Consider the following 13,404-nt stretch of genomic DNA (forward strand, 5'->3'; position numbering starts at 1 on the left):
AATACTTGAAGACCATGAAATAAAAGATAAAAATTAAACAGGTCAGCAAATAGCAGAGATAATAGGAGTAAGTGTTTTCAAATGCTTTGGGAAGAAAAGTAAGGATGTTATCTAGATGGTTCTTTCTAGCAGAGCATGCCACAAAGTTGGTATTACTCAAAGAACAAATCCTGGCCACCATCCTTATTAATATTGTATCTAGGAAGCAAATTAAAATGACCAAAGCAGTGCCCTTAGCTTCCCAGAAATTAGGAAGAAGGTTGCAGGTAACCACAAGACAGCAAACTAGATTCATAAGCAAATCTAAAGTCTGTTAAACAAATATTAGTTGGTATAATATTTTAAATGTTGTAACATTTAAACTTTGTAACATTTTAAATTTTAAAACTAACCATTGTCTTTATTTAGGCATACAAAAGAAATCTAGAACACGATATTTAAAACTTGATACATGTCCCTCCTTCACCCAGATATACCTTGACCTTCAAAAACAATATTGTTAAATATTTTGTTTTTAATAATGACATTGGAACAGACTATAAATACCACTGAAGATGTGCTTATATTTGTGATGCCTTTGGTATATATCTCTTAGTAATTCTGGGCAGCCATCTTTAACATGCTAAGTACATAGAATTTTTAATAACTTTATTATATCTGTCTGATATAAAGATGAGGTCATGTCTGTGCAGCATTAATAGCATCCTTGACTGCATAACAGTAATGTTTTGTGTTCACAGTTGTTAGCAACAGAAACAGAGTTGTTCTTACTGACCTAAGTGCGATGGCTATATACCCTTCTGTCGAACATTTATAGGACACTCCTGGTGTAACTGGTGGTCTCCTTGGAGGTACAACTACCTGCAATATATATACTATTACCAACCTGTGAGTATGGAATGGCCTGGAGATCCTTGTATCTATGAGATATTGGTCAAAATAGAGAAAGCGGTAGAAGAGGAATCAGAATATGTTCTTTTTCCAGTCCAGTGGCCAGAATATCCATTAACATGACCACAGGGATTCCAGCTGATCCAGAATTACTACTTATGCTTCTAAGCAGGTGGCATAGTTCTTGAAATGTGGAAATATGCCAAAGTAGTAAGATTGCCGGGAGACCTCTAGAAAAAGGTGTTCAGGTATTCCATATAGGTGCACTTCAACAAAAATGAGGTGTAATAGGCAAGATAGCCTTTTCTCTTGGTGAAAAAAAAATGTATGTCCAAAATAAGAGTCAGTAATGCTATGAAACAAGTAATACTTTTACGACATGGAAGAAAATAACAGGAACAGATTCAGAGCTGGGTTAATTTCTATTTGTTGGGCAGCCATTAGAGACAGAAACAGGACCAGTAAAAATTGGCATCCCTACTTCTGAGTTGCAGCTTAATTGTTTTGTGGCCAGAATTTAGCACTACTACTCAGGATATTTATAGATTAAGGACTTTCTGAGGGATGTGGGAGGGTGTAGTTCCCTTGCTACAGCTTGTGCTTTTCATTGTTTTAATAGATTTCATGCTTTATATTTCTAATGTGTATTCTTATATTTGTATATCAGTTTAAGCACGAATATGAAGCAAGCTAAAGCAACTCAAAAAGTTATCAAAGAAATAATACAAATTCAGGCTCTTAATTTAATCTTTGGGTTGTACATGGGACACACATGCAGTTTTCTAACTAACATACTAAGCAAAGAATAAGTCTGTGTGGGGTGGACCAAATGAATGCTCAACAATCTGACGAGATATTAAGAAATGTTTCAAGGCTTCATTTTTTTAAAAAAATCTAAATTATCATAGCCAGAGCAATAAATAAATAAATATACTAACCTTCATTGCTGCTGATGGTCACATCAACCAGTTTACATTTTTCAGTGCATTCTTCCTGTGACTTATCATTAGTAGCTAAATAACATTCTACACAGCTCCTGTGAAAAATGATCCAACAGCTCATCAATCTCAGTTATAAGGCCGCAGGAACAAAGAGAGAATAAATATGCAGTCTCCATCTTTAAGAAGTATTTTGCAAAAGATCTTAAATACATGAACTGTATTTAAGAAGCAGAATAAATGTTGTGTGGTCCAGATGTTCTATGTTCTTTCTGTCTCTCCAGGCTCCCATTAGATATAAAACAAACTCATGGCAACATCATTCATGAATGTGGTTATAGGAAAATAACACCCGTTTTTAATTTGCATTATATTTTTGTATTATTAACTGGTTTATACAGAAGTCTTCAATGAAACCGAAGGTAGCTAAAGTGGAATATATTTCTTCCAAATTTCATTGCACCCACAGAGAGCAATCATAAGCTGATCTACTCCAATTCCTAGTATGTTCTACTCCCAGGAAAGTGTTTTTAGGATTACATTGATAATCTTTCCCACATTTCTGCCTACTTAAGTCCCACTGGAAATGAAAGGGGTTAACTGCACCTAATTTTCCTTATGGAACATAGCTTCTGATTTACTTAGCATCAAACCTAATTTACTCAAGTGTAACATCACTGGAATAATGCCATAGTGTTTTCAAGAAAATTGTATGGTTCTCTTAATAGATCTCACTAAGATATTATGTATGTTATATTTGTCAGTAAAAAAAAAAGGGATTTAAGTGACTCTGGAACAGCATAATTTAATTCACCGAATGCCTAAAAGATAAACAAAACTATGAATTGTTCTAATATCCGCATAAGTTAGTAGAAAGGTACTGAATGATTCATCTGAGATAGAAGCCAGCTCCGGCTCCCTAGTAAAGGAAAATAATCAATGGCATTAATATAAGAAAGTTATTTTCATACCATGTACTAGAAAAAATGACTAATACCTCAATAAGTTGTGTGGAAGTTCAAATTCAAGTAGAGTTCAAGCTGTTCAGCTTCACTCTATGAGTAACGATTCCAGCAAACATGTTTCATACAAGGCACAATGACTGATTGGCTCACAAAACATCATTATTTGAGTCATTGCCTAATTATTGCAGATCATGGTATTGCAGTGATAGTTGCTGACTGTGATTGTGATCACATGAGAGATTTGGCATGGCGGTATCCCAGCTCTGAAAAAGCCAGTTCTCTTTGATCCACGCCATGGCATTCACACAGCCCCCGCCCTGTTGCCAGGAGAGGCATGGGCTGCACTCACACAAGAGGAGCATTCAGACTGCTTGTGTGAGTGTGGGGCAGGTGCATCGCATGCCCTGGCCATTCTGACATCCAGGAAACGTGCCCTGCATATGTTTTAGAGGGAACTTCCCAATAGCTATTTAATCTGATACCAGCCTGTCCTAAGACAAGGTAGGTATGGGCAGGACTCGGGGTGGGGGGGCAGGTGTGTGCATGTGGAGGCATAGCTAGGTTGGGCCAAATCTCTCGTGTGATTGCACCCAAAGACCAACTTTGCCGATCAAATGCTCAGATCAAAGTATTAAGGGGAAAGGCAGGGCTGATTCCTCTTGGAGTTTTGGGCTGAGCACTGGAGACTTGTCGCTCTATGGCTTCAATTCTAAGAAGAAAATGGACTTTCTACTCAGTAGACCTGCTAAGATCTCTCCCTATAGCAGTCATTCACAACTTGATTACCTTGTGTGGAGAAGAAAATACCATTGTTAATGATTGCTTCTAGTGCATGATAGTGTACTTGCCAGCCATCTATGGATACAGCCTTAATTTGTACGGAGGTTGGCCATACACCACTTTGAGAAAAATTACTCTTACTTTTAACCTAAATAGGCAGCATATTGCTATCAGTACCTATGTTTCTTGGGTGGAGAGCTGGTTCTGAGTGCCAAGCAAAATGGTTTTGTGTGGGAATGCAGCTCAAGGTTGCCTATCACATTATACAACATAATCATGCAAAATGCAGTCATGCTATAGTATTTATGTTTTATAGTCTTTTGATCATACACGTAAGTGCTGTTTCTTTTTTGCTGTTACAGTAAATCATAACCCACTTTCAATATTACTATTTACATAACCGAAAAGTGTTATAAACCTAATTTTAACATTTGGAAAGAACTGTTCACTTCTTTCTGAGCAATTGTCTTCGCAGCAACCCTGCTGTGTTAAATGCTAAATACGGAGAAGAGTGCAACTGATAATCTAGCCAAGTAAAAAAAAAAAAGTTGTTATCAACCCATCACGTTCCATTTAAGAGTTGAGAAAGTGAGGTACACATATGGAAGACATAGCAGAAGTTTATATGGCTCAGTGTGTAAAATATTTATGGGAAAAGATACTATTTGCATAGAAAATAGAGAGGGAGAATAGAGGGAGGGGGAATAAACCGAACTGAGCTTCCCTAAAATATTACTAGGCCTTTAAACATAAGACAAACAAAATATATATGTATTCCTTAGAACATTCATTCACCTTTTGGAATTACAAGGATCAACATAAGTAGTATATTTTTCACAAGTGCTGCCTGAAACTCCAGGATTTGAGCACACACATTTTCCACAAACGCATTTGCCTCTCCCACTGCACATAGTGCCATCATCCGAAATACATGCTTCAGTGTCAGTAGTACAGTTGCAGTATTCACCCGTCCAGCCACTGTGGCAGATACATTCACTGCAGTCACAGTCTCCATTGCCTGAAGAAAACCAAAGAAACTACATATTATTTCTATCTTAGTCCCTTCCAAGACACAGATGTCCCCAATCCCTCTCTCATATACGAGGCCTCCAGATTGTTTAACTGTTACCTTTACCAGTGTTCCCTCTTAGCTGAGTTTGCATGAGCTAGCTCACAAATTTTTAGCCTCCAGCTCACATCTTTTTGTCTTAGCTCAGGAAAAATGGCCAGAGCACAATAATTTATGCAGTAGCTCACGACCATTATGCCAGTAGCTCAAAACTTTAATACCAGTAGCTCATCACAAAGTAGAATATTTGCTCACGAGACTCTGCAGCTTAGAGAGAACATTGGCCTTTATCCTTGCAAACAATTATAAAATTAGTTGCCCAAGAAGATACATTATTTGACAAAATCCAAACAGAAAAAGTATCATGTATCAATACCACAAGGAAATAAACTGGATTTTGAGTTTGACAAAACTCTTTCTTAAGCTAATGTTAACAAAGTAACAAAGTGAGAGGAAGGTACGGTTGCCAGGTCCAATTCAAGAAATATCTGGGGACTTTGGGGGTGGAGTCAGGAGACTTTGGGGGTGGAGCTAGGAGAAAGATTGTGACAAGCATAATTGAACTCCAAAGGGAGTTCTGGTCATCACATTTAAAGGGACTGCACACCTTTTAAATGCCTTCCCTCCATTGGAAATAATTAAGTAGATAGGGGCACCTTCTTTTGGGGCTCATAGAATTGGACCTCCTGGTCCAAACATTTTGAAACGTGGGGGGTGTTTTGAGGAGAGATACTGGATGCTATGCAGAAAATTTGGTGCCTCTACCTCAAAAAACAGCCCCCCCCCAGAGCTCCAGATACCCGTGGATCAATTCTCCATTATTCCCTATGGTAATCAGTCTCCATAGGGAATAATGGAGTGCCCAGCAGACATTTCCCCCCCACCACTTTCTGATGACTCTGAAGCGGGAGGAGGGCCTCCAAATCGGGGATCCCCTGCCCCCACCTGGGGATTGGTAACCCTAGTTGCCAGCTCCAGTTTGGGAAACTCATGGAGATTTGAGGGTAATGCCTGGGGAGGACAGAGATGGGGGAGGGGAGGATTGTGGTACATCAAACTGATCTCTGTAGTCTAGCAATCAGCCATAATGCTAGGGGAACTTGAGACCCCAATTGCAGTTTGGTAACCTTAAAGGAGAGACTAAAAAGATAGGGTTGAAAGAAGTATGATAGGTGCCTTATGTGCTACATTCTTAATAATAATATGAACAATTACTAATTACTAAAAACCTCAGCTTGAGACCCTGGAGAGCCGCTGCCAGTCTGAGAAGACAATACTGACTTTGATGGACCAAGGGTCTGATTCAGTGGAAGGCAGCTTCATATGTTCATATGTACTTATGAACAAGATGATGTAGAAGAGGCACATACTTCTAGAACTGCCTTTAAGAAGCAGAAAGAGGGGGAGGATTTGAAAAGAGGCTGATGGTGGTAAGGAAGAGCTGTGTCTGTCAATTCCTTTCTCTTCTTCGGATGCCTGGGGAGAAGGTCATCACTCCTAACCCATACAACTTACATTCTGAACTGCTATGATGAGATACATTTACATTTAAAAAAAAATACAAATAAAGTGACCTACCTCCACAAAGCAGTCCTCTAAATCTCACACACGAGAAGTTGTCACATTCACAGTATGGCCCATAAATACGTCCATATGCTGATAGGTGGCAAATGCACTGTCCACAATAGCAGTCGCCTCTGCCACTACAAGAGCTCTGCTCTGGAGAATGTCTACAGAAATCTGAACTCGGAGAGTCATTTTCACCACATGTGCATTGAGGACCCATGTAACCAGGGTTGCAAGCACACACTCCACACTCCAGAGAGCCACTCCCACTGCACATGGAACTGTTGGTCTCAGCTTCCTTCTGACAATTACAGCTGCATTCTGGCTGAAGTTCAATTTCCACAGCTTCACTCAAACCAACAGGCCTGATTATGATCTTCCTTCTACTTTTCTCACAAGCAGAGAGACTCAATGTCACATTGAAAGTCACCTAAGAGGAGAAAATTAGCAATATATGTCAGTCAAAAATTTATTGTGTATAGCCATTGGGAGCAATATATGTATTTAATCACTGTTGACTTTTGGCACACAGGTTTAGGGATGGGCATGGTTTGGAAAAATGGCTGTTCAAGGTTTATGAACTCCCAGACCACAAACCTCCATGTTTGATGGACAGGGTTATGGTCTGTTTGGTTTCTGATGCTGCTACAAAGCCATTTAAAGGGAATGACTTCTGCTGCTACAAAGCCATTTAAAGGTCCCTTAAAATGACTTTTGCAAAGCTGCACAGTGCATGAAGGCTGAGTGGCAACTTCACCCACTTCTGGATGGGTGAAGCTGCCATAGGGTTGCCAAGTCCAATTCAAGAAATATCTGGGGACTTTGGGGGTGGAGCCAGGAGACTTTGGGGGTGGAGCCAGGAGACATTGGGGTGGAGCCAAGATCAAGGCTGTGACAAGCATAGCCCCAGACCCCCACAGATCCTTCTCCATTATACCCTATGGGAATCAGTCTCCATAGGGAATAATGAGTGCCCAGCAGACCGTTCCCTTCCCCCCCCACTTTCTGATGACCCTGACGTGGGGAGAGGGGGTTCCAAACCTTGGGGATCCCCTGCCCCCACCTGGGGATTGGCAACCCAAAGGGGACAGGAGGCGCTGAAGGGGAGCCTCCCCACTGCTCACCCGCATGCCCTTCAGCACTGTCACGTTGTTGTTCTCCTCCGCCTCAAAGGTGACTCTCTGCGAAGCGCTACCGCTGCCTCCCATCGCCCTGAGGTTGGTCGGCCGGTCACCTGCAGCACCCGACTACGCTGCAAAGCAGCACGGGGCTCAAGGAGACTCGCGCTCTGCCCTCAAGGTCCCTGCCAAGCGCGCCATTGGCCCGTCAAGCTGCTCTTCGCGCCTCCCGCTCTGGAGAGCACCTTTGCTATTGGTCGGCGCGCGGCTGCCCTTAGCAACTGCCCAGCCCAGCAAGTGACAGGAGTGTGGAAACTTTTCCTCCTTCATGGGCGACAGAAGAGAGAAACTTTGTCGGGAAGCGCAGACCTACGAGTCCCAGAATGCATCTAGGCAGGGGGTAAGGGCGGGTTGGCTCAAGGAAGTCTGGGGTGTGATCCATCCAGTGTGGTCTGAAGTGGATTATGGTGGCGCAAGATAGACCGGCGTGACTTAAAGTTGCGCAGCATGCTGGGGTCTGTAGTTCATACTGGAGGATGAATTGTAGAGTGACTGGGGGCTGGTGAGATGGAGGGAGTGGAGACCCTCTGCCGCTCTCCTCAGGCAGCCTGTAGCTCAGGCCAATGACGGCGGCTGCTGCCTGTGCCTGTGTCCGGGCTGGTGGCGCTGGTGGTGGCGGCGGCGGGCGCTGTGAGGGGGAAGCGCTGTCCCTCCCCCCGCTTCCAGATTTTTGGAGAGTGGGGGAGGAGGCTGCAAATCCAGGGGTCCCCCGCCAGGGTGGGGGGGTTGGGAAGCCTAAGTTGCCACTCAACCTTCACTTGCATGCTGTGAAACTTTGCAAAAACCATTCAAAGAGAATGCATTCCATTTAAATTGCTTTTGCAAGCCCCACTGGCACAGACCTTATGAACCTCCTGCGGGGGGGGGAGGGGGTCATGCAAAATTTGTTTTGGTGGGATGGCACACACTAGACTCATATAGATAATGAACTGGGCCCTGGTCTATGAAAAAAGTAGGCCCATGGTTCAGTCTGTGCCTCCCTACACAAGATGCAGACAAAGAAAAATAAAAATTAAAAATCTAAACTAAAAAAAAATGTGAATTAAATCAGAGTGGTGAGATCAAGGACTACAAAGGTGATTGTTTAAACACTAAACAAATGCACTCAGTAGGCAGGAAACACTGGTAGTTCTGAGGAGTGACACATGGAAAACTTGAGGAAGTTGTTCTGTTTCATAATTTTAAAAATTGTTGTATTTGGTAACCAATGTGTAAGTTAATACTTCTTAAGAGGAGGAATTATAATTTGGAAGTCAGAAAATTATATGTATTATATTCAAAACAATTCCAGCTTAATCCAATGTCTGAAGATCCTCTGTTGAATGTTTGTGATTGGGCTTCTTGTCTCTATAAATAACAGCAGAGCTTTTTTGGTAGAAAAAGTCCAGCAGGAATTCATTTGCACATTAGGCCACACCCCCTAATGGCACCATTGTTTTGCGAAGGGATTTTTTTGCAGAAAACACCCAGCAGGAACTTATTTGCATATTAGGCCACACTCCCTGACACCAAGCCAGCCGGAACTGCATTCCTGTGTGTTCCTGCTTAAAAAACAGCCCTGAATAACAGTGATTTGTGTCAAGGATAAGCCCATCCCCCATGCCCTTTTGTAAGGTGGAAATAATATTTACCACAGGGGTATCATATGTCCAGCCTGCAGGAAAGAACCATCCCACCCAGGGCTTTAATCAGACCCATGGCTCTTTTCTCCCCCTCCTGTCCTCATCCTTTCAAGCTCCAGGGCTGCCAAAGTTCCCAGCTCTTTCTGCCTTGTCTTTGCTGGCTTCAGCAAGAAGCTTTTCTGAGCTTGCAAAGCTACAAAGAAAATGCAGAATGGGGTTTCCATTAAAGTCTGTCTGGGCCCAGAGACCTTAATGGAAAACCAACTCCATGTTTTCTTTGCAACTTTATCTGTGCTGCAATATGTTTCAATGGAGTGGAGCTCAGTTTCATTTTCCAGCATTCCTATGGCCAGCTTAAGCTGCTGCTTCTTGGAGTTGTGTCCTTGCAGCCAGTTTGTCTCTGCTGAATGGATCTGAGAACTAGTTCCTAGTAAGTACTCTAACCTCGGAACCCACAGCCAAAGGGGGATATTACACTGGAGAGCCGTTGCTAATCTGAGTAGACCAGGGTGTGTGTGTGGAGGTGGGGAGGGGAAAGGTTGCAATGCCCAGCCATTTCATGTTTTCCTAAGCTCAGAGCATTTCCTACTTTTAGTTTATGCTGTGGTCCTTGTGATTTTTCTAGATGTTCTATTTTAAAAATTGCATTGCCAAATCCCAGCATTCAAGGCAAAATTAGGCAAGGCATTGTAGACTGGATATCTTGGCTCTTTAAGCTTTAAAGAAGCAAGGGAACCACTTTGGATCAGGATCATAGTGCTGGATTAAGAGGGGATTAACTTTTCTTCTAGGGTTGTAAACCAAGGGCTGGGCAACCAGTGGCAGATTGTGGAGAGTGGGGACTTACCTTTAGGCGGCACACTAATGCTATGACACCCTCCAAAGCTTCCATTTTCTCTAGGCCAGGGAAACTGTTCTGTATTCTAGAAATGAGCTGTAATTCTTGTGGTTCCTCAGTTCCCACCTGGAGACTGGCATCTCTGGGAGACAGCATTCTCAGAAACCTATTAAGATGGTCTTATTGCTACTTTAAGTGTAATATATAAAAATATTTTTTGCTGGCTCTGGCAGCAGGCAGTTATTATAGCTTGAGTCAACAAATATCCTTTCAGTTCTAGAAGCTTTTCTTCTTGCATGCAGAAGTTCTGCACTCCTTGCTAGCTATCACTGACTTGTAGCTACAAGTTGGGATGGAAAAAATTTCCTAGGTGATGAGTAGCTGATGTCTTTTCACTATAGTTAATTTAAAATAACAGTGTACATTGGATCAAGTTATTGGAATTATGATAGCGGGAGTTTCCCGAGACATTAATGCATTTGCTTCACATTTATTTAGTAACTTATATTACATTTTGTTGGCAAAAGGCTCATATATAATATATATTTGGTACGTATTTTGTTGTATGTTCTGTACATTTATGTGCATAAAAGGTTTCCCTTTTCCCATTACCAAGCTGTAAGCAGAGTTAAGGTGAGAGACAGTGAGTGTATTTACACACGCTAAATAATGTGCTTTGCAACTGAATTTTTACTGCGCAAGAATGGCAAAATCCACCTGCAACTGGTTGCCATGTAAATGCACCCAGTGTTGTGTAGCAGGGTCCCAATCCCCAGTTGGAGGCAGGGGATCCTCTGGTTTGGAGGTCTTCGCTCTGCTTCAGGGCTATCAGAAAGCAGGGGGTTTGAATGTCTATTGGGCAGTACTCCATTATACCCTATGTAGACCAGTTCCCCATAGAGTATAATGGAGAATCAATCCATGGGTATCTGGGGTTCTGAGGGGGGCTGTTTTTTGAGGTAGAGGCACCAAATTTTAAGCAAAGCATCTGGAACCTTTCCTAATCCTCCCCCCAAGTTTCAAAAAGGTTGGACCAGAAGATCCATTCCTATGAGCCCCCAAAGAAGGTCACCCTATCTTCCATTATTTCCAGTGGAGGGAAGGCATTTAAAAGGAGTATGGTCCCTTTAAATGTGATGGGCAGAACTCTCTTTGTAGAATTATACTTGTCACAACCTTGCTTCTGACAACCCCCCCCCCCCTACCCCAAGTCTCCTGGCTCCATCTCCAAAGTCCCCGGATATTCCCTGAGACAGACCTGTCAACCCTATTGTGTAGTGTTAGACAAGGTTCAAATTAAAATCCCCACACTGCCATGAAGTGGTCAAACACGCTGTCAGCCTAGACTACCTCACAGAGCTTTTGGGAGGATAAAAAAACAGAGAAGAGAGAACCGTGCTTGCTGCTCTGATCCTGTTGGAGGAAGGGTGGTATACAACTGTGTGTTATGACCCAACCCAGACCCTGCCACATCCCTAGGAAATGGAGAGAGGGACTATGTGGAAATTTAAAGTGTAGCATAGGCAGGCAGGCAGGAAGGTGACCCTTCTCCCTCACCCAAATAGCTTTTAAAACCTGTTTTCTTCATGTCACAGAATGCCACTGGGTAAGAAATGACTAAAAAGCATTCTGGATGGAAGCTTTAGCTGTCCCCTCCCACTTTCACACAAAGGACTTTAAACCCATCTTCACTTCCTGCTTTGTAAGGATGCATGGCACCTCAAAACAGATCATTCTCTTTCACCCCCAGAATATTCTCTTTTTTCCCAGAACAGAAGTGCCATGCAAGAGTACTTACACATACCTGAGGGGATGCAGAGGAGAAGAGAGTATCAAGGCTTGAAACAAGACCTTGCATGTTAATTTAAATGGCTTTCAGCCTTTGTGTTAAAAGATTTAAATGCCTGGAAGTGGACTCCAAAGACATTTAAATGTCATTGGAGCTCATTTGGGTGAGGGTGGTGGCTCACTTCTGGGTGGGCCCCTCCATAATCTTCCTGAAGCATGAACCGGTTTGTGCAATGGAGAAGTTCATGGAAGTTCATGCTTTGGGGGTTCTGAAAAACCCCAAAGCACGAACCTCCACTTTTCCAGTTCATGCCCATCCCTACTTATGAGAAAATGAGAAAAATACTTATTTCTTTACCTTCTCTATCCTGTGGATAATTTTGTAAACCTCTATCACATCACCCCTCAACCATCATTTTTCCAAATGAGGAACATTATGATACCGGCTGATTTGTTTTCAGACCCTTTCCTAATAATCCCCAGCATGGCATTTGCCTTTTTAAAATTGCAGTTGCATATCTAACTGCCACCCACCACAGTCTGAAGATGGGAGCACAGAAAACAGGTTGTGGGAGGTGGATTTTAACTCATGGGATGTATAGTATGGCACAGGACTGTCCTTCAACACAGATCCGAACAAAACGGCATGTGTTTTTCTTTGGATTGGCTTGATAAATTATTGCTTGCGTAGCTCCCTCGTAGGAGACACGTTTACAAAAACTACCTGTTAATTATTCATAATAAGAAATGGTGTGAAAACATGTGAAAGTAGAATTTACTTACTGTTTCTCCCACTTTAACTTGAGAACATTGCTTTTGGTGTGGAAACACAGTGCCATTGGTACAAATTGCAGTGAAAGCAAGATTTAGTCCATCTGTATCTCCCAACATTTCCAGCTCGATTTCAGATCGGATTGCCTTAAAGACAAAATAGTTGGCAAAATATTAGTGGGAAATTAGTGCTTTGTAGTTGGTCTGACAGTAACTGCAGTTACCGTCTTAACTATTTATCCTGAATGAATGAAATCAGAGAAAAACACTTCTAATGCTATAGTACAAGGGGAGAACACACAAGGACTTAAGGAGAGGAAAGGAATCTCATGTCCCCGCTCTCTTTTAGCTTTTCTTCTTTGCCTAGCCTGGCAGTACATGCAAACCCTCCCTCCCTGTCTCCTCCCTAGTTATATTTTACTTTTTCTTCACCAGGCCTATCCCTCCCCCACCTTTTCTGTTCCCCTCCCCCACCTTCAACTTTCCCTTTCCCCCTTTTCTGCTCCTCTCACTTCCAGCTTCACCTTCCACTTACATTTTTTCCTTTTTTCAGTCTGCGTATTTCTTTCCTTTCATCACAATGACACTAACTGAAGCCTGGGAAACAATGTTACTTGGGAGCTGCCAAGTAATGCTCCCCCCACTGCCCCCCCCCCCCCGGCCCCGGCCACCAAGACCTTACAGTGAAGTTTTGTGAGAGCTTGATGGCTTTCTGTTTTTTAAAAAATTATAAAATGTAAAACATAAAGAAATATGAAATGTAAAATATGTAAACACTGGGGAATTGAAACTATAAAATAACAGAAGCAATATCTATTTTTAATGTTTTCTTTTGCACACACATCCCATTTTTCTGCAAACTTGGGGTTTCCCACAGGCTTGTAGAAAGACACTATCTGTACATAGCCTGGTTTTGAGAATTCACATGCTGAGGCCAATGTTTAGAATTAAATATAATAATTATATGAATACAAGTTCTAAGGGCAGCACTATCTGGA

General features: G+C 42.2%; 1 protein-coding gene across 4 annotated transcripts in view; it reads right to left on the reverse strand.

The window, feature by feature from the left end:
* The window catches only part of ITGB6 (integrin subunit beta 6), a 76,948-nt gene that overhangs the window by 13,130 nt on the left and 50,414 nt on the right, over positions 1 to 13,404 (reverse strand). For all 4 annotated transcript variants that reach the window (XM_060257151.1, XM_060257150.1, XM_060257149.1 and 1 more), the window contains 4 exons: positions 12,419 to 12,553; positions 6,222 to 6,639; positions 4,370 to 4,592; positions 1,830 to 1,927 (listed from right to left, as the gene is read on the reverse strand). In XM_060257151.1, the coding sequence (XP_060113134.1) occupies positions 1,830 to 1,927; positions 4,370 to 4,592; positions 6,222 to 6,639; positions 12,419 to 12,553 (874 nt within the window). The remainder of the gene's footprint in view (positions 1 to 1,829; positions 1,928 to 4,369; positions 4,593 to 6,221; positions 6,640 to 12,418; positions 12,554 to 13,404) is intronic.

The sequence above is a fragment of the Heteronotia binoei genome, chromosome 16 (assembly GCF_032191835.1).
Source record: "Heteronotia binoei isolate CCM8104 ecotype False Entrance Well chromosome 16, APGP_CSIRO_Hbin_v1, whole genome shotgun sequence".
In the NCBI taxonomy this organism is placed as follows: domain Eukaryota; kingdom Metazoa; phylum Chordata; class Lepidosauria; order Squamata; family Gekkonidae; genus Heteronotia; species Heteronotia binoei.